Consider the following 21,647-nt stretch of genomic DNA (forward strand, 5'->3'; position numbering starts at 1 on the left):
ATGAGGGAAAGGTCATGTGTGACTGGGGGGAAGGGAAAGGGCAAGGGAGCTGATAGTATACTTCACTACTACCATGGTTGTTGAAATCGAAAGTGAACAGAGCCTCATGTTGGATGGACACAGGTGCTGCATGGGAGTGCAGTCAGTGGGTGGGTAGAGATGCAGGTCAGCTCAGATGGACAACTGAAAGAGAACCCCAGCGGGCAGCGTTGAAAATGCTTGAAACATTGAAATGAGTGTGATAAGGGAAGGCTCCCCATGCATGGGAGAATGCTTGCAAGAGACTCAGAAAGGTCCTGCCACACACACATTTCTCCCTCCAGAATCATTCAGGGTTCGGCTGTGTGCAGCTGAACTGCTAGTGAGTGTGGGGATGCAGGGGGAGGACTTACAAAGCCCGTAAATGAACCTGAAAGACACAATTACACATTATTCAGTGAAAGTGAATACATTTTTAATTTATAGCGTGACAAATGTGTCCACCTGTGCAATCACTAGTGATCAGAAATGATCAATTTTTCTAGCCCTACCACTTCTTCAAGATGCTTGTTATGACCAATTCAGTTGGTAAAGTGGAAGTTATTTAAAAATCCCAGAGGGAAACTTTAAACAACAGTCATAACCAATAATTTTAAGTGTTATGTTTGAGATGCGACTCTATATTCAGGAATCAGACCACCAGTTCTCGAGGTTTTACGTTAAACTAAATAAAACATTTTATTAATTTACACAGGTTCAAATATATATATACACATGGCTACCAATTACTACCATCATAACTTTTAACAAATTCCCAAACTAATCTCCACTAAGGAAACAGAAACCCATAGACTTAACCAAACACCAGGCAAAGCATTTTCACCTTACAAATTCAAACTGAGATTCTTTTCACTTTCATTCCTGTGAATATATTCAGTAGGAGGCTTCCGGCTGCCTTTCTGTCTCACATTGCCTCTGCTCAGCACACCCGAAAATTGTTGAAGTTATACCCACCACTGCCCATTGAATGTAAATTCTCATTGTTATCGCCAGCCTCTTCTGACAATAAAACCCCTTTCATAGTACCAGAGTCAGCAGAAGGTGGGGGAACATCACATCGTGCGTCATTTCATACTCAGGAGTGTTGGGCACACACCCGTATGCCCAGTGTAATATTCTGCCCATAACATTTGTGACAGGAGAAACAATGGTACATGTTTTCTTCCTGAAATACTTTCCATCAGATATCTTTGCATCGAATTCTATCATGATCCCCTGAAGTCCGATACAGTCTCACTTTGTCAAATCCCCCTCTTTTGCTAGGATGTAGGAACTGGAGTAGGCCATTCAGCCCCTCGAGCATGTTTTCCCAAGCAATCAGATCATGACTGGCCTGTACCTCAGCTCCAAATCCTTTAATACCCTTCCCTAACTTCCCTAATATCCTTTAATACCCTTCCCCAACTTCCCCAATATCCTTTAATACCCTTCCACAACTTCCCCAATATCCTTTAATACCCTTCCACAACTTCCCCAATATCCTTTAATACCCTTCCCCAACTTCCCCAATATCCTTTAATACCCTTCCCTAACTTCCCTAATATCCTTTAATACCCTTCCACAACTTCCCCAATATCCTTTAATACCCTTCCACAACTTCCCCAATATCCTTTAATACCCTTCCACAACTTCCCCAATATCCTTTAATACCCTTCCCCAACTTCCCCAATATCCTTTAATACCCTTCCCTAACTTCCCCAATATCCTTTAATGTCCTTCCCTAACTTCCCTAATATTATTTAATTTCCTTTCCTAACTAAAATCCACCTCAGCCTTGAATGTTTAATTGACTTCAGGGGATCCAGAACTGCCTGCTGTTGACACTGAGTAAGATTTCGTTTGGGAAAGGTCTCTCTTCCCTCACCAAGGATGCCTCTCCTCTGGTATATTTGTTCATTTCAGGAACGCTATCCAGATAATCCAGAGAAACGTCCGAGCTTTTCAGTGGGTGAAGGAGTGGAGTTGGATGAAAATGTTTTACAAAATCAAGCCCTTGCTGAAGTGTGCCGATGCGGAGAAGCAGCTTCATCAGCTGAAGGAGTCGCTTGAGAAGTCTGAGTGTATGAGGAAGGAGATTGAGGAACTGCGCCAGGAGCTTCTTCATCAGAATGATGAGCTACTTCAGCAACTACAGACTGTGAGCCTATCATCATTACCTACTCACCCCTCATCACTTGATTTATTATAATATTAATGCTCATCTCATGAGAATGTTGCTCTGTGTCTCCAGTACCAAAAGAGCTTGCATCTAAATTGCACCTTACATAGTGGGAGAGCTGTGGCTCAGTTGGTCGTGCTCTGCCTTCTAAATCACAAGGTTCCAGATTCAAGTCCCACTCCAGAGGCTTGAGCACAAAAATCCAGGCTGACTCTCCAGTCAGTGCTAAGGGAGTGCTGCACTGTCAGAGGGCTCACTCTCCGGTCAGTGCTAAGGGAGTGCTGCACTGTCAGAGGGCTGACTCTCCAGTCAGTGGTAAGGGAGTGCTGCACTGTCAGAGGGCTGACTCTCCAGTCAGTGCTAAGGGAGTACTGCAATGTCAGAGGGCTCACTCTCCAGTCATTACTAAGGGAGTGTCGCACTGACAGAGGGCTGACTCTCCAGTCAGTGTTAAGGGAGTGCTGCACTGTCATAGGGCTGACTCTCCAGTCATTACTAAGGGAGTGCTGTACTGTCAGAGGGTACTTCCTTTTGGATGTGATGCTAAACCATAAGCACCATCTGCCTCATTGAGTAGATATTTTATTTTTATTCATTGCCGTTAAGATTCTGTGATTCTGTGACAGGATGTGGGTGTCGCTGGCTGGGTTAGCATTTATTGCCCATCCCTAGTTGCCCTTGAGAAGGTGGTGGTGAGCTACCTTCTTGAACCACTGCAGTCCATGTGGTGTAGGTACGCCCACAGTGCTGTTAGGAAAGGAGTTCCAGAATTTTGACCCAACGACAGTGAAGGAACGGTGATATATTTCCAAGTCAGCATGGTGAGTGTCTTGGAGGGGAACTTCCAGGTGGTGGTGTTCCCATCTATCTGCTGCCCTTGTCCTTCTAGATGGTAGTGATTGTGGGGTTGGAAGGTGCTCTCCAAGGAGCCTTGGTGAATTCCTGCAGTTCATCTTGTAGATGGTACACACTGCTGCTACTGTGCGTCAGTGGTGGAGGGAGTGAATGTTTGTGTATGTGGTGCCAATCAAGTGGGCTGCTTTGTCCTGGATGATGTCATGCTTCTTCAGTGTTGTTGGAGCTGCACTCACCCAGGCAAATGAGGAGTATTCCATCACACTCCTGACTTGTGCCTTGTAGATGGTAGACAGGCTTTGGGGGAGTCAGGAGGCGAGTTACTCACCACAGGATTCTTAGTCCCTGACCTGCTCTTGTAGCCAAAGTATTTATATGGCTAGTCCAGTTCAGTTTCTGATCAATGGTAACCCCCAGGATATTGATAGTGATATAATCAGTGATGTTAAAGCTATTGAATGTCCAGGGGCAATGGTTCGATTCTCTCTTGTTGGAGATGGTCATTGCCTGACACTTGTGTGGCGTGAATGTTACTTGCCACTTATCAGTCCAAGCCTGGATATTGTCCAGGTCTTGCTGCATTTGGACATGGACTGCTTCAGTATCTGAGGAGTTGTGAATGGTGCTGAACATTGTGAAATCATTAGCGAACATCCTCACTTCTGACCTTATTTTGGAAGGAAAGTCATTGATGAAGCAGTTGAAGATGGTTGGGCCGAGGACACTACCCTGAGGAACTCCTGCAGTGATGTCCTGGAGCTGAGATGACTGACCTCCAACAGCCATCTTCCTTTATGCTAGGTGTGACTCCAAGCAGTAGAAATTTTTTCCCCTGATTCTCATTGACTCCAATTTTGCTAGGGCTCCTTGATGCCACAGTGAGTCAAATGCTGCCTTGATGTCACTCTCACCTTATGTCAGGAGTTCAGCTCTTCTGTCCATGTTTGAACCAAGGCTATAACGAGGTTAGGAGCTGAGTGGCCCTGGCAGAACCCAAACTGGGCGTCAGTGAGCAGGTTATTGCTTAGCAAGTGCCGCTTGATAGCACTGTTGATGACCCCTTCCATTACTTTACTGATACTCAAGAGTGGACTGATGGGGCAGTAATTGGTCGGGTTGGATTTTTCCTGCTTTTTGTGTACAGGACATACCTGGGCAATTTTCCACATAACCGGGTAGATGCCAGTGTTGACATCATTTTGCTGATGATTGAGAGTCAATTGATGAGGTGGTAATTAGTCAGATTAGATTTATCCTGCTATCTGTGGACAGGACATACCTGGGCAATGTTCCACATAGCTGGGTAGGCGTCAGTGTTGTAGCTGTACTGGAACAGCTTGACTAGAGGCGCAGCAAGTTCTGGAGCACAAGTCTTCAGTACTATTGCTGGAATATTGTCAGGGCCAAAGTCTTTGTAGTATCCAGTGCCTTCAGCCATTTCTTGATATCACGTGGAGTGAATCAAATTGGCTGAAGACTGGCACCTGTGATGCTGGAGACCTCTGGAGGAGGCCGAGATGGATCATCTGCTTGGCACTTCTGGTTGAAGATTGTTGCGAATGCTTCAGCCTTATTTTTTTGCACTGATGTGCTGGGCTCCTCCATCATTGAGGATGGGGATATTTGTGGAGTCTCTTCCTCCAGTGAGTTGTTTAATTGTCCACCACCAATCGCGACTGAATGTGGCAGGACTGCAGAGCTTAGATCTGATCCTATGATTGTGGAATCACTTAGCTCTGTCTATCGCTTGCTGCTTATGCTGTTTGACATGCAAGTAATCCTGTGTTATAGTTTCACCAGGTTGACACCTCATTTTCAGGTATGCCTGGTGTTGCTCCTGGCATGCTCTCCTGTACTCTTCATTGAACCAGGGTTGATCCCCTGGCTTGATGGTAATGCTAGAGTGGGGGATGTGCCGGGCCATGAGGTTACAGATTGTGTTCGAGTACAATTCTGCTGCTGCTGATGGCCCCCAGCGCCTCATGGATGTCCAGTCTTGAGTTTCTAGATCTGTTTGAAATCTATCCTGTTTAGCACAGTGTTGTGCCACACAACATGATGGAGGGTATCCTCAATGTGAAAGACTGGACTTCGTCTCCACAACTGGGTGGTAGTCAGTCCTACCGATACTGTCATGGACAGATGCATCTGTGGCAGGGAGGTTGGTGAGGATGGGGTCAAGCATATTTTTCCTTCTTGTTGGTTCCCTCACCACCTGCCGCAGACCCAGTCTAGCAGCTATGTCACTTAGGACTCGCCAAATTCGGTCAGTAATGGTGCTACCGAGACACTCTTGGTGATGGACATTGAAGTCCCCCACCCAGAGTACATTCTGTGTCCTTGCCACCCTCAGTACTTCCAAGTGGTGTTCAACATGGAGGACACTGATTCATCAGATGAGTGAGGGCAATCAGCAGGAGGTTTCCTTGCCCTTGTTTGACCTGATTCCATGAGACTTCATGGGGTCTGGAGTCGATGTTGAGAAATCCCCAGGGCAATTCCCTCCCGACTGTATATCACTGTGCCACCACCTCTGCTGGGTCTGTCCTGCTGGTGGGACAGGACATACCCAGTGATGGTGATGGTGGTGTCTGGGACATTATCTGTATGGTATGACCCATGAGTATGACCATGTTAGGCTGTTGTTTGACTAGTCTATGAGACAGCTCTCCCAGTTTTGGCACTAGCCCCCAGATGTTAGTAAGGAGGACTTTCCAGGTCAACAGAGTTTGTTGTTGTTGTTTCTGATGCCTAGGTCGATGCCGGGTGGTCTGTCTGGTTTCATTCCTTTAAGACTGTGTTGTGGTTTGATACAGCTGAGCGTCTTGCTAGGCCATTTCAGAGGGCAGTTAAGAGTCAATTGCCAGGTAAGGATGGCAGATTTCCTTCCCTAAAGGACATTAGTGAACCAGATGGGTTTTTACGACAATTGGTAATGGTTTCATGGTCACCATTAGATCCCAGGGCATTATTTCAAGGAAGAGAAAAAGAATTATTCCCAGTGTGCTGACCAACACTTATCCCTCAATCAATGTCGGTAGAGCAGCTCTCTGCTCATTATCACATTGCTGTTTGTGGGAGTTTGTTATGTACAAGTTTGCTGCTGCATTTCCAACAATACAACAGTGACTATTGTTCAAAAGAAGTTCTTCATTGGCTGGGACATCCTGTGGTCTTTTTAATGCAGCTTCAAAGAGTCTTAGGGTGGAATTGTCCGAGATTTGCACTAAGTGTGATAGTGGGCGTGAAAAGAGATGTCTTAACTGCCGACCACAATGGCAGCTTTTTGCGCAGTATCATCCCAATTCTGCCTCATTAATCATGCATTCCCGGGAATGCCATTTCGATGGTGAGCAGGCTCCGATTCGCCCGCCACACTGTCACCTCGTTGCTTCATCCTTCCGGGCGCTATATTTAAAGTGTAGCCGCGCACACACCTCTCAATACTTCCAGCCCAGGACTGCTGCACAGAAGGCATGGCCCTGAAAGGCAAGAAGATTCCAGACCCCAGTTTAGTCCCTCGAGCATCTTTTGGATGCTGTGGTGGCCCCACCGTGATATCCTCTAACCCCTGCTCTGGCCACAGGAGGGGCAGCTACATTACCACTCCAGTGTGGTAGGCGATGGCAGTGGTGATCAGTGCTGCACAGAAGAGGTCGGCCATCAAATGCAGAAAGAGGATGAATGATCTCATCCGTGCAGCCAGGGTATGGAAACCATCTCATCACTCTAAACTCACACACTCACAAGCCCATCACACATTCACTGGCATCTCACTCACTGCCAGCTCAAGGGACATCACCACCCACTCTCTCTCACATATACCCTCAGATCTCCATCTGGCCTCATCTCCTCTGGAGACTGCCTCCTCAGCCCTCACCTTCTCCAGGCCGCTTACACAGATCAGCTCCTGACCCCACACGCACCTTGGGATATCCGCCTTCCCCAAGCAAGCCCTAAGCCCTCCAGCTGTTGAAAAGCCACTGCAGCCTTATGGCTGGTAGAGACCGGCCCTAGAGACCCCCTGAAAGTGAGGTGGTGCTGCCTGTGAAGCCTGGCGCTGATGACCGCAAGTGCTGACTGAAGCAAGGTCGGCAAACAAGCCTCAAAATCCCGAGCGAAGTGCAGCTCCCCAGATGCACATCACTAATGTGAAACATGATGGCGGGAAATGTGACCCGCCATTGACGGGCAGAGCGGATGTCGTGAAACCGATTTTTGGCCATGTTGTCCATTCACACCACCCGATGCCAGTGGGGCACAGATAATTCTGCCCACGGTCTTCCAGCCATAGTGGCACAGAGCTTCCCGGAGAAGCTTTTCCTTTGACATAGTCCATTCACAGTGGAGAAGGTGCTTACACTGTGAAGTTCCTACAGTCACCGGGCAGGTAGACAGGCCCAGGGAGTGGCTGGGAAACAGTCCGCCACCCATGACCAGCACTCACTCCACCCCCCACCCCCGTGCACCCCCCCCCCCCCCCCCCCCCCCCCCAAACCGCGATTTCACGCTGGCTGGCCAACTAACGGTGAGACAGTGTGAAACACGCACTGAGGAGCTGAGTGCTGCCGGGATGGGAGTGGGAGGAGTGCGAGTTCAGGAGTCTGCGCATGCGCTTTTGGGGGGGGGGGGGGAGGGGGGGGAGGGTGCACGGAAAGCTGCCTGAGGGCGCAAAATGAGAGAAACATGTTCCTCACATGTGACTCGGTCACATGAAGAGGGACATGTTAAAGCTCGTGCTTAAAAATGTAATTTTTAAAAAATTATTGTTGGGTTGGGCAGGCAGCAGAAAAATTGCTTTTAATTAATTAATTAAGGGCCTTAATAGGCCTGTTAATTGTCAGCGGGCGCACTGCCGATTCTCGCGCACGCCCCGCTACCCGAAATATCGCGCACTATTTTATGCCCAATCGGGTCAGGCGCCTGCCCGCCTGCAGGACATAAAATTCTACCCATAGAGTCATAACGGCCCCGAAGGAGGCCATTCAGCCCATTGGGTCCATGCCTCTTCTCTCCCTAGAGCAATGGCAGCTTTCACAGGGGAATTGGATATGCACTTGAAAAGAAAAGGTTTGCAGGGCTGCAGGGAAATGGCTTTTCCAAAGAGCCAGCATCAGGAGGATGGGCTGAATGGTTGGTTTTTGTGCTCTAAGGTTCTATGTTTCAGAGCAATCCCCTTGTTGTTTTGGATTACAGTGTTACTCTAAAATGACCAGGAACTGTGTTCAAACAAACCAAAATTATTTTATACAAAATCCTTCTAGTAAGTCAAGAGTTTAATTCCATTAAGTTCCACTGAGGGCTGGGGCCTCAGTTATTTACAATATGTATTAATGACTTGGATGAGGGAAGTGAATGTACTATCGCCAGGTTTGTGGATGACACAAAAATAGGTGGGAAGGCAAGTGGTGAGGATGACACAAGGAGTCTACAGAGGGATATAGACAGGTTAAGTGAGCGGGCTAAACCTTGGCAGATGGAATATAATATGGGAAAATGTGAGGTTGTGCATTTTGGCAGGAAGAATAGAGGAGCTGAATATTATTTAAATGGAGAAAGACTGCAGAAAGCTGCAGCACAGAGGGATTTGGAGGTCCTCGTGCATGAATCACAAAAAGCTAACACACAAGTTCTACAGCTAATAGGGAAGGCAAATGGAATGTTGGCCTTTATTTCAAAGGGAATGGAGTATAAAAATAGGGAAGTCTTGCTAAAACTATACAAGGCACTAGTGAGACCACAACTAGAATACTGTGAACAGTTTTGGGCCCCTTATCTAAGGAAAGATATACTGACATTGGAGGCAGTCCAGAGAAGCTTCACTAGTTTGATCCTGGGTATGGAGGGATTTTCTTATGAGGAGAGGTTGAGTAGGTTGGGCCTGTACTCATTGGAGTTTAGAAGAATGAGAGGTGACTTTATTGAAACATATAAGATTCTTAGGGGGCTTGACAGGGTTAGATGCCAAGAGGTTGTTTCCCCTTGTGGGAGAGTCTAGGTCCAGAGGGCATCATCTCAGAGTAAGGGGTCACCCATTTAAAACAGAGATGAGGAGGAATTTCTTCTCTCTGAGGGTAGTGAACCTGTGGAATTCTTTACCACAGAGGGCCATAGAGGTTGGGTCATTAGTTATATTCAACGCGGAGTTAGATTTTTAATCAATAAGGGAATCGAGGGTTATGGGGAAAAAGCAGGAATGTAAAATTGAGGACTATCAGATCAGCCATGATCTCACTGTATGGTGGACCAGACTCGATGGGCCGAATGGCCTACTTCTGCTCCTACACCTTATGGTCCTATGGTCTCACCGTCCTACGAAATGATGATACCCATTTGCTTTCTCCCTACCTCCTAAAGCAACCCTGGCTGAGTTAACCTGAGCTCCCAGAAGTGTTTTTAACATTTCAGGCTAGATTCTGCTGGCAGTTCGGTGTTCTTCCCTCTGAGATTTGGGACTCGGTTCTTCTGATGTTTCATTTAGTGTGGAATGTGCCCCCGCTGACTCTTCTATTTTCGTCCCATTTAACGAAATGTTTCCAGGATCAGGAAAACCTCGCTGATGCTGAGGAGAGGTGTGATCTGCTGGTGAAGGCCAAGCAACATCTGGAATGTAAAATCCAGGAACTCCTGGAAGGTCTGGAGAGTCAGATGGAGTTGAGCCAAGAGCTGGCCAACAGAAAGCAGAGACTGGAGGAGGAATGCGGGGAATTGAAGTCTAGTATCGACACCCTGGAGAGCACACTGAGCAAAATGAGCAAGGAGAAACGTGCCTTCGAGAACAAGGTATTGCCAGTGAGAAACGAGGTGCCCAGATTTCCAGTTGGCACTGCCAATGGACAAGGCTCTTGTCAGCCATGTGAATTCATGAAAATTGGTCTGTGTTGTGTTCATGGACACACAGGTTTTAAAAAGTTAATTCTTGGGATGGCTGACAGTTATAATCCTAGCTAGCATTGCTCTGACACAGCTGAGTGGGAGGGCCAATAAAACTCAACCATTGTGAACAATTCAGAACAATTGGCAAAGGAATCAGAGAGGGAAATGTGTTTTTTTTTAACACAGTGAGTTGTGGAACAGAGGAAGCAAATTCAATAGATCTTTCAAAAGGAAATTGGACATATACTTGAAAAGGAGAAATCTCCTTTTACTCGTGGGACGTGGATGTCACTGGCCAGGCCAGCCTTTATTGCCCATCCCTAACTGCCCTGTTTCAGGGTCAACCACATTGCTGTGGGTCTGGAGTCATATGTAGGCCAGACCAGGTAAGGACAGCAGATTTCCTTCCCTAAAGGGCATTAGTGAAACAGATGGGTTTTTACAACAATTGATTCATGGTCATCATTAGACTTTTAATTCCAGTTTTTTTTTTTATTGAAATCAAATTCCACCATCTGCTGTGGTGGGATTTGAACCCAGGTCCTCAGAGATTTAGCCTGGGTTTCTAGATTACTAGTCCAGTGACAATACCTCCATGCCACCACCTCCCCTATATTTCAGGCTGTGCAAGTGTGGGGGAGTGGGACTAATTGGCTAGCTCTTTCAAAGAGCTGCCACTGGCATGATGGGCTGAATGACCTCCTTTAGTGCAGCGTCAATCCATGATTCTCAATAGCCGTTGACTGCATAACATTCTTGTTGGGTTTCTTTCAACTCAAACTCCGCCTTTGTTTGAAGGTGAGAAACTTAACGGAGGAAACAGCGGAGATGAATGCACTGATTGCAAAGCTGAGAAAGGAGAAGGGATCTCTTCAGGAAGCCCATCAGAATGTCATGGACGATCTGCAAATGGAGGAAGAGAAGGTCAACAACTTAACCAAGGCCAAGGCTAAACTTGAGCAGCAAGTGGAAGATGTAAGTGCAACAGCAGGGTTAAAGGGGAAGGGGTGGGGAGGGGTCATCACTGCCCAGAGGAGGAAAAGGAATTCTGAGGCAACTTAGCCTGTTTATAAAAACTTGAATTTTTATAGCACCTTTTTAATGTAGTGAGAACATGCCCAAGCATTTCATAGGAGCAAGATCAGACACAGTCTGACACGCAGGGAGATATTAGAACTGGGGCCCAAGAGCTTATTCAAAGAGGGAGCCAATAAGGAGCGACTTACAGGAGGAGAGAGAAGTGGAGAGGTTTAAAGAGAGAATTCCAGAGCTTAAGGCCAAGGCAGCTGAAAGCTTTCTTGCCATTGGTGGAGTGATTAAAACTGGGGAGGCTCTGAGGCCAGAATTAGAGGAGTGAAGAGGTCTTGGAATTCCATGGGGCTGGAGGAGATTACAGAGGTAGGCAAGGCAGAGGCCACATAGGATTTTTGAAAAAACAAGGAAGAGGATTTTTAAATCAAGATATTGGCTAACCGGGAGCCACCTTAGGTTAGTGAGCGCGGGGGAGGTGAGATGGGAACTTGATTTGCTGTGAGTTAAGACACAGGCAGCAGAGTTTTGGATGACCTCGAGTTCACTGAGGGTACAATGTGGGAGAGCAGCTGGGGGGAGATTGGAATAGTCGAGTCTCCAGGTAACGAAGGCAGGAGTGAAGGTTCCACAGCAGATGAGCTGAGGGAGAGCTGATGTCAGGCGAGGCTACGGAATAGGAAATAGGCGATCTTAGCGGCAGCGCCGTTATGTAATTGGAAGATCACCTTGGCTAACCAGAATTGAAATATATGTGGAGTAATGGATAAACAGAATCGAAATACACAAGCAATAATAAATATGCGGGGGAGATGCTTAGTCAGAACTGAAACACCCGGTGCATTTGTAAAATTGCTAGATCAATTTTTCAACAATCTCTTTTCTGAAGATGGCAGTATTATTGGAGGAGGAGAAAAAGATCCGAATGGAAGTTGATCGAGCCAGGAAGAAGCTGGAGGAGGACCTGAAGCAGGCGCTTGAAACGCTGACTGACCTGGAGAATGACAAGGTGCAAATGCAGGAAAAGCTGAGGAGGTAAATGCAGAGAGATCTGTGGTTGCAGGCGGGCTGAGTTTGGGTGGAGAGTGGAGGAGTGGTGGTGGGGGTGAGGGTGGGGGGTGTGTGGGAGGGGGGTGGTTGCTGGGTGGGGCACACTGCCCTGATCTTGTTGTGCTTAAGCACTCTTGCCATGCTCCCTGTGCACTGTGTCCATTTTACAATCCAGCCTACAGTCGGGGTTACTGCAAGGGGCCGGCTGCTCAGCTTTGAGTAGCCCAGGTTCCTGTCAGGTTTTTGTTTAATGGTTTCGCTCTGCTGCTTTCCAGGAGAGAGTTTGAGATTGGTGAGCTACAGGCGAGATTCAGCGAGGACCAGAGTTTAATCTCAAACCTGCAGAAGAGGCTGAAAGAACTGCAGGTATTTGCTTTACCCGGTCATTGCTTCCATTTTGTTATCTTTTACCCCAGAGCCTTGCAAACCTTTTCCTTTTCGAATATTTATCCAGTCCCCCTTTGAAAGTTATTATTGAATCTGCTTCTCCTGCCCTTTCAGGCAGTGCGTTCCAGGTCACAACAAATCAAAGATTTTTTTTTTCCTCCTTTACTCGTTCATGAGATTGTGGGTGTCACTGGCAAAGTCAGAATTTGTTGCCCATCCCTAACTGCCCTTGAACTGAGTGGTTTCCTAGGCCACTTCAGAGGGCAGTGTCTGGAGTCACATGTAGGCCAGACCAGGTAAAGATGGCAGATTTCCTTCCCTAAAGGGGCATTAGTGAACTAAATGGGTTTCTATGATAACCACTGATAGTTTCACGGTCACCGTTACTGAGGCTAGCTTTCAGATTAATGAATTGAATTTAAATTCCACCAGCTGCCATGGTGAGATTTGAACTTACGTCCCCTGGGTATTAGCCCAGGCCTCTGAATTACTAGCCCAGCGACAGTACCACTATGCCACGATTTCCCCTCTTCTCCGCATCACCTCGATGATTCTTCTTGCCAATTAAAGACGGGTTGCAGTGTTTTAAATTATTCACACCGGCAGAGGAGACATGCTTTCCATTCACATTTTCCTGTTTACAGGAAAGTTTTGGCAACACTCATTCTTGCACAAGAGCCAGGATAGTGTCGTGGTTGTGTTATGATATGGCAGGCGGTATTTGCTGGGTTGACCAAATCCACAAGGGAAATCTGGCCAGGCTATCACAACGATTTTGCAATTTGTATTTATTACGAGAAGGTTTGTACATTAAGGTCTGAAGTAGTGAGTCCACTACACACCTTTAGAGATTTTAAAGATTAAATTAAAACATTTATTAACAAAAGAAGAAAAAAACTTAAACACAGACAAGATTACAGTTACACAATTATAACAGCTCCCAAAATTTCTACTTACCACACTCCCAACTACACACCCCCTTTAAGACAACAGTCCAAATAGATTCCCAAATTATAAAGGCATCCAGTATTATTACCACAAACACCCATCAGACAATCAAATTCCAAAGGCTTTTAACACAACTTTGGTTACAGGAACATTAAACTTCTACAGGGTGGCTAGAGGCTCCCCCCGCCCCGGGTCTGTTTCACACACTGCACCTTTCAAGATCTCACACGGCCACACCTCACACAGCCTTCCATCCTTCTTTAAATATATTTCTCCCTTTTTGACCTGTAAATCCCATTGTTTCCACTTGTCTTTAGAAGTTACTTTTCCCAGAATATAACAATCTTTCATGTTATCATTATGGCCGGCACTTTTGGGAAAAACCAATGTAATAACCTTGCCTTATTTATCTTGCCAGTTGTAAACATTTCCCATGACCCTCTGAAAATCAAACACTTTTCCACTTATCTAAAAATGCAAATTTAATTCACACTGTCCCTGCTGAGACCTCACCCACCTTACTCATCTCCATTTCCACTGTTTGTTTTACACCTCACTCCTTTGATAATTTAATCCTTGCAGTCTAATCGCCTCTAGTTTAATTAAATTAGCCTCACACACACCCAGAACCATACACGCCCACAAACATAAGCCTGCTTTAAAGTATCCCACAGTGATATTAGGAAAAATATGATAGTTCCTTGATAGTTATATTGCAGCTCTAATAATCCAGAGATGGGAGATTAAACCCCACCATAGCAGCTTGAGAATGTGAATTCAGTATAAAAAATAAAGCTGGAGATTAATATTTGGTATAGTAAAGCTGCTGTGATTGCTATAAAAACCTAACTTATATACTGATGCCCTTTAGGGAAGGAAACTTCCTGGGCTTTCGATATGGCTTCAAACCCTCAATTTTAAATAACTCTTCCCAGGGTATCTAGGAATTGGCAATCATTGGTCATATCCTAAGAATTAATTTTTTTTAATGGAAGTTACATTTTGCAGCAACAAATTGCAATTTTTTACAGATACAGAAAGAGCAGGAAACCCAGCTATTCCTGATTGTGGTTTCACGGAAAAAGATAAAGAAAGGCTTAAATTTCTTTCTCGCTTTTAACAACCACCGGATGTGTCAAAGCACTTTGCAGCCAGTGAAGTAGTTTTTAAGTGTTGCTATTCTAAAGTGGGAAACATGGCAGCCAATTTGTGCACAGCAAGCTCCCACAAACAGGAATGTGATAATGACCAGTTGATCTATTTTTATGATGTTGACTGAGGGATGAATGTTGGCCAGGACACCAGGCAGAACTCCCCTGTTCTCCTTTGAAATGGTGCCATGGGGTCATTTACATCCACTCAAGCAGGCTTACAGAGCCAGGATTTAACATCTCACCTGAAAGGCAGCACTTCTGACAGTGTTGCACCCTGTCGGTACTGCACTGGGGCGTCAACCTGGATTTTCAGGCTCCAGTTTTAGAGTGGGACTTGAAGCCAGGACCTACCTGACTCAGGGGCAAGTGTATTGCCAACTGAGCTACAAATGACACTCATAACCTTAATGCAAAATGGACAGGCTGTTGAGATAATACTCAGGAATCCCCAAGCTAACATCATTGTGGGCCCGCTATCACCACAAGGACTGAGGAATAGAAGCAGGGGCCCCGATGAACCTGCTCCACCATTCAATAAGATCATAGATGAGCTCTTACATCAACTACACTTATACCCACTGGAGTTTAGAAGGAGGAGAGGTGATCTTATTAAAACATATATGATCCTGAGGGGATTTGATAGCGTAGATACTGGGAGGATGTGTCCTCTCATGGAGGAGGCTAGAACTAGGGGACACAGTTTAAGAATAAAAGGTCTACTGTTTAAGACGGAGATAAGGAGAATTTTTCTCTCAGAGGGTTGTTAGTCTGTGGGATACTCTGCCCCAGAGAGCAGTGGGGGCTGGGTCATTGAATTTATTCAAGGAGTTAGACAGACTTTTGATTGACAAGGGAATCAAGGGTTATGGGCGGCCGACAGGAAAGTGGAGTTAAGACCACAACCAGATTAGCCATGATCTTGGCGAATGATGGAGCAGGCTTGAAGGGCTGAATGGCCTACTCCTGCTCCTAAGTCCTTTGTTCCTATGTAACTTCAACAGCACTGTGGGTGTACATACACCACAGGGATTGCAGAGGTTCAAGAAGGCAGCTCACCACCGCCTTCTCAAGGGCAATTAGGGATGGGCAATAAATGCTGGCCCAGCCAGCGAAGCCCACATCCCATGAGTGAATTTTAAAAAAACTCCACCTTCTTGCACTATCCACATTTCCCTTAATACCCAAAAATCTAACAATCACAGTTATGAAGATATTCATCGACTGAGCATACACAACCCTGGGGTAGAGAATCCACAAGATTCACAATCCTCTGAGTGGAGAAATTTCTCCTCATCTCAGTCCTAAATGATTGTCCTCCTTATCCTGAGACTGTGCCCCCAGTTCTAGTCTCTCTACCAGGGTGAGACAGTCTCAGCACCTACCCTGCCCAGCCCCTCAGAGAGTGTAATTGTTTCAATTAGATTATCTCTCATTCTTCTAAACTCAAAAGCATATCAGCCCTTTCTACTCAATCCCTCATCCCAGGGATCAGTCTAGTGAACCTTTGTTACACTCCCTCTAAGGAAAGCATATCCTCCCTGAGATAAGGAGCTCAGAACTGTACACTGAGTGCTCCAGGTGTGGTACCACCAAAACTGTACACAAAACTGTACACAGAGTGCTCCAAGAATGTTATCACCAAAGCCTTACATAATTGCAGCAAGACTTCATTACACTGATATTCCAACCTCATTGTAATAAAGACAAACAAATTGTTTGTTTTCCTAATTACTTGTGATACCTACACCTTAACTTCCTGTGATGTGTGTACAAGCTCCTCTGAATACCAATGTTTATTACTTCTCTCACCTTTTCTATTAATCCGACCAAAGTGGATCATTTCACATTTCTGTGCATTATGCTTCATCTGTGACCAGTTTGCCCAATCACGTTACTGGTCTATATCCCTCTACAGACTCTTGACCTCCTCCTCACCGCTTACTCTCCCATCTAATTTTGTATTGTCAATAAATTTGGACTCATTATGTTTGTGGTCCCTTCATCTAAGTCATTAATATAGTTTGTAAATAGTTTAGGCCCAAGTACAGATTGTTTTGACACTCCAGTAGTTCACACTGCCATTCTGAAAACGGCCCATTTAATCCTACTTCCTGTTTTTGTCCATTAGCCAATCCTCAACCCATGCTGATATATAACTCCCATTCCCAAGAGCCCTAATCTTGTATAACAGCCTTTTAAGGTGGTACCTTACTGAATGCCCTCTGAAAATCCAAATATAACTACAGCTTCCCCCTTATTCACCCTGGCAGCTATATTGTCAAACATTCAAATATAACTACAGCTTCCCCCTTATTTACACTGGCAGCTATATTGTCAAACATTCTAGTAGATTTGTCAAATACAATTACCCTCTCATCAAAACTGTGTCGAGTCTGCCTAATGATATTGTGATTTTCCAAAGATCCTGTTACCAAGTCCTTAATATCATGTCCTTAATGATATATTCTGGAGAAGATTCACAAAGGCAATAGGGATGGACACATGCATGCACACACACACACACATACACACACACACATGCATGCACACACACACATGCATACACACACACACAGACACACACAAACACACACATGCATGCACACACACACATATGCACTTACACACACACATGCATGCACACAAGCACACATGCACTCACACACACACACACACATGCATGCACTCACACACATGCATGCATTCACACACACACAGACACATACACACACATGCATGCACACATACACACATATGCACTCTCACAGACACACACACACATGCATGCATGCACACACACACACACATATGCACTCACACAGACACACACACATGCATGCACACAAGCACACATGTACTCACACAGACACACACACACATGCATGCACTCACACACATGCATGCACTCACACATGCATGCATTCACACACACACAGGCACACACACACACACATACACACATACAGCCACACACACATGCACACATGCACTCATATACACATACACAGATGCAAACACACGCAAACACATACTTTTGAGATTGCTTCTTGGAGCAACACCAACTAGAGAGCAGGTTATTTTAGACTTGGTATTGTGTAATATGACAGGAGTAATTAATCACCTCAGAGTGAAGGCACCCCTAGTTAGCAGTGACCACAATATGATTGAATTTTACACCAGTTTGAAGGGGCTAAGACTAGTATCTTAAACTGAAATAAAAGCAACTATGTGGGGATGAAAGCTGAGCTAGCTGAAGTGAACTGGGAAACTAGGCTAGAGGACTGATCAATAGAGAAGCAGTGGCCGACAGTTAAGAGGATATTTCAGAGTATTCAGAATAAGTACATTCCTTCTATAAAGAAAAATTCCAAAGCCCATCATCCTTGGTTAACTAAAGAAGTTAAGAAAAGCATCAAACTTAAGGAAAAAACACATAACTGCACAATGATGAGTGGCAGGACAGACGATTGGTTAGAATATAAAGAACAGCAGTGAATGACTAAAAGGTTAATCAGGAGAAAGAAATTAGAGTATGAGAGGGAGTTAGCTATAAATGTAAAAACTGATAGCAAGAGTTTTTACAGGTATTTAAAAAGGGAAAGAGTAAGTAAAGTGAGTGTTAGTCCTCGAGAGAGTGACAGTGGGGAGTTAACAGTAGATAATAAGAAAATGGCAGAAGAAATGAATAAATATTTTACTTCTGTGTTCACTAAAGAGGATACAAAAAATATTCCAGTAATAGCTGCAAATCAGGGAATGTGGTGAAATTACAATCACTAGGGAAGCAGTACTGAACAAACTGAACAGGCTGACAAGCCTCTGGGTCCTCACCCTAGGGTCTTAAAGGAGGTGGCTAATGAGGTAGTAGATGCGCCGGTGTTAATTTTCCCAAATTCCCTAGATTCTGGAAAGGTTCCATCAGATTGGAAAGTAGCAAATATAACCCCTCTATTCAAGAAGGGAGGGAGGCAGAAAACAGGAAACTATAAGCCTGTTAGCTTGACGTCTGTCATGGGGAAGTTACTAGAATCGATTATTAAGCAGGTTATAGCTGGACACTTAGAAAAACTCATGGTAATCGGAAAGAGTCAGCATGGTTTTATGAAAGGGAAATCATGTTTAACCAATTAATTGGAGTTTTTTGAAGGAGTAACGTGCGGTGGATAGAGGGGAGCCTGTAGACGTACTGTACTTGGATTTCCAAAAGGCATTTGATAAGGTGCCACATCGAAAGTTATTGCAGAAAATAAAAGTTCATGGTGTAGGGGGTAACATATTAACATGGATAGAAGATTGGCTGGCTGGCAGAAAGCAGAGAGTATGCATAAATGGGTCTTTTAATGATTGGCAGGATGTGACGAGTGGAGTCCCACAGGGGGTCTGTGCTGGGGCCTCAACTTTTTACTATTTACATCAATGACTTAGACGAGGGGAGTGAAGACATGGTAGCTAAATTTGCAGAAGACACAAAGATAGGAAAGCATGTTGTGAAGAGGACATGAGGAGGTTGCAGATGGATATAGATAGGTTGAGTGAGTGGGCAGAGATCTGGCAAATGGGGTTTAATGTGGGAAAATGTGAAATTGTTCACTTTGGCAGGAAGAACAAAAAAGCAGAGTATTACTTAAATGGAGAATGGCTGCATAATTCTGAGATGCAGAGGGATCTTGGTGTTCTAGTACATGAGTCACAAAGTTAGTATGCAGGTACAGCAAGTAATTAAGAAGGCTAATGGAATGCTCTCCTTTATTATGAGAGGGATTGAACATCAAAGTAAGGATGTTACGCTTCAGTTATACAGGGCATTGGTGAGACCGCACCTTGAATACTGTGTGCAGCTGGTCTCCTTATTTAAGGAAGGATGTAAATGCATTGGAGGCGGTTCAAAGGAGGTTTACTAAATTGATACCTGGATTGAGTGGGTTGTCTTATGAGGAAAGGTTGGACAGACTGGGCTTGTTTCCACTGGAGTTTAGAAGAGTGAGGGGTGATTTGATTGAACTATACAAGATCCTGAACGGCCTTGACAAGATGGATGTGGAAAGGATGTTTCCTCTTGTGGGTGAGACCAGAACTAGGGGGCACTGTTTAAAAATTAGGGGTCACCCTTTTAGGACAGAGATGAGGAGAGATTTTTTATCAGAGGGTTGTGCAACTTTGGAATTCTCTGCCTCAGAAGGTGGTGGAGGCAGGGTCATTGAATATTTTTAAGGCAGAGGTAGATAGATTCTTGTTAGGTAAGGGAATCAAAGGTTAGTGGGGTTAGATGGGAATGTGGAATTGGAAACACAAATAGATCAGCCATGACCTTATTGAATGGCGGAGCAGGCTCGAGGGGCCGAATGGCTTATTTCTGCTCCTATTTCATATGCTCATATGTTCGTATGACATGTGTGCATGCACACACACACAGCCGTGTGTACATACACGCACATACACAACCACATGCACCCACACACATACTGACGTGCACACGTACACACACTCACACGCACTGAAATGTACACATACACACATGTGCACACACACTTAGACAGGCACACAGAAATGTGCACATGCACACACACATGCAGACATATGCCAACACACACACACACTCACACAGACATGTGCACACACACATCCAAACACGTGTGTGCACACAAAATCTCACACACACGCTGACAGGTACGCACAAGTGCACTCACGTGTGCACTCACAGACACACTGACATGCGCACACTTACACCCGTGCACTCATTGGTGTCACACTGTAATCTGTTGCCGCTTTATTTGATGGATTCTTTCCCCAGTCTCAGAACCAGGAGCTGACAGAGGAGTTGGAGAGCGAGCAAGGCGCCCGAGCCAGGAGTGAGCGGCAGCGAGCAGAGCTGGAGCTGAGGCTGCAGGAACTCACTGAGCAGCTCCAGAAGGCGGGAGGGGCAACCAGCGCCCAGGTAGAGCTCAACAAGAGGAGGGAGGCCGAGTGCCAGCGCCTGCAGAAAGAGCTGGAGGAGAGCCGCCTCAGTCAGGAGAAGATGGCGGGCGAGCTGCGGAGGAAGCAGGCGGGAGCAATGGGTGATCTGGAAGAGCAGGTGGACAAGATGCAACATGCACGGCAAAGCCTGGAGAAGGAGAGACAGGCCATGAAAGCGAACATGGATGTGATGGCTTCGAATATGGATCAGCTAGCCAGGGGGAAGGTACGTTTTCCGGGAGGTTAGTTTCATTGGGGAACTCGAGCTGGGAGGTTAGCTTCCTTTGGGAACTCGAGCTGAGAGGTTAGCTTCATTGGGGAACTCGAGCTGGGAGGTTAGCTTCATTGGGGAACTCGAGCTGGGAGGTTAGCTTCCTTTGGGAACTCGAGCTGGGAGGTTAGCTTCCTTTGGGAACTCGAGCTGGGAGGTTAGCTTCATTGGGGAACTCGAGCTGGGAGGTTAGCTTCCTTTGGGAACTCGAGCTGGGAGGTTAGTTTCATTGGGGAACTCGAGCTGGGAGGTTAGCTTCATTGGGGAACTCGAGCTGGGAGGTTAGCTTCATTGGGGAACTCGAGCTGGGAGGTTAGCTTCATTGGGGAACTCGAGCTGGGAGGTTAGCTTCATTGGGGAACTCGAGCTGGGAGGTTAGCTTCATTGGGGAACTCGAGCTGGGAGGTTAGCTTCCTTTGGGAACTCGAGCTGGGAGGTTAGCTTCCTTTGGGAACTCGAGCTGGGAGGTTAGCTTCCTTTGGGAACTCGAGCTGGGAGGTTAGCTTCATTGGGGAACTCGAGCTGGGAGGTTAGCTTCCTTTGGGAACTCGAGCTGGGAGGTTAGCTTCATTGGGGAACTCGAGCTGGGAGGTTAGCTTCCTTTGGGAACTCGAGCTGGGAGGTTAGCTTCCTTTGGGAACTCGAGCTGGGAGGTTAGCTTCATTGGGGAACTCGAGCTGGGAGGTTAGCTTCATTGGGGAACTCGAGCTGGGAGGTTAGCTTCCTTTGGGAACTCGAGCTGGGAGGTTAGCTTCATTGGGGAACTCGAGCTGGGAGGTTAGCTTCATTGGGGAACTCGAGCTGGGAGGTTAGCTTCATTGGGGAACTCGAGCTGGGAGGTTAGCTTCATTGGGGAACTCGAGCTGGGAGGTTAGCTTCATTGGGGAACTCGAGCTGGGAGGTTAGCTTCATTTGGGAACTCGAG

General features: G+C 45.9%; 1 protein-coding gene across 1 annotated transcript in view; it reads left to right on the forward strand.

Moving 5' to 3' along the window:
* The window catches only part of LOC121276250 (myosin-7B-like), a 212,810-nt gene that overhangs the window by 117,656 nt on the left and 73,507 nt on the right, over positions 1-21,647 (forward strand). Inside the window, exons 22-27 of the mRNA XM_041184454.1 lie at positions 1,942-2,176; positions 9,593-9,835; positions 10,727-10,903; positions 11,847-11,992; positions 12,283-12,373; positions 20,288-20,677. Of these exons, the coding sequence (XP_041040388.1) occupies positions 1,942-2,176; positions 9,593-9,835; positions 10,727-10,903; positions 11,847-11,992; positions 12,283-12,373; positions 20,288-20,677 (1,282 nt within the window). The remainder of the gene's footprint in view (positions 1-1,941; positions 2,177-9,592; positions 9,836-10,726; positions 10,904-11,846; positions 11,993-12,282; positions 12,374-20,287; positions 20,678-21,647) is intronic.

Source organism: Carcharodon carcharias, chromosome 3 (assembly GCF_017639515.1).
Source record: "Carcharodon carcharias isolate sCarCar2 chromosome 3, sCarCar2.pri, whole genome shotgun sequence".
Lineage (NCBI taxonomy): Eukaryota > Metazoa > Chordata > Chondrichthyes > Lamniformes > Lamnidae > Carcharodon > Carcharodon carcharias.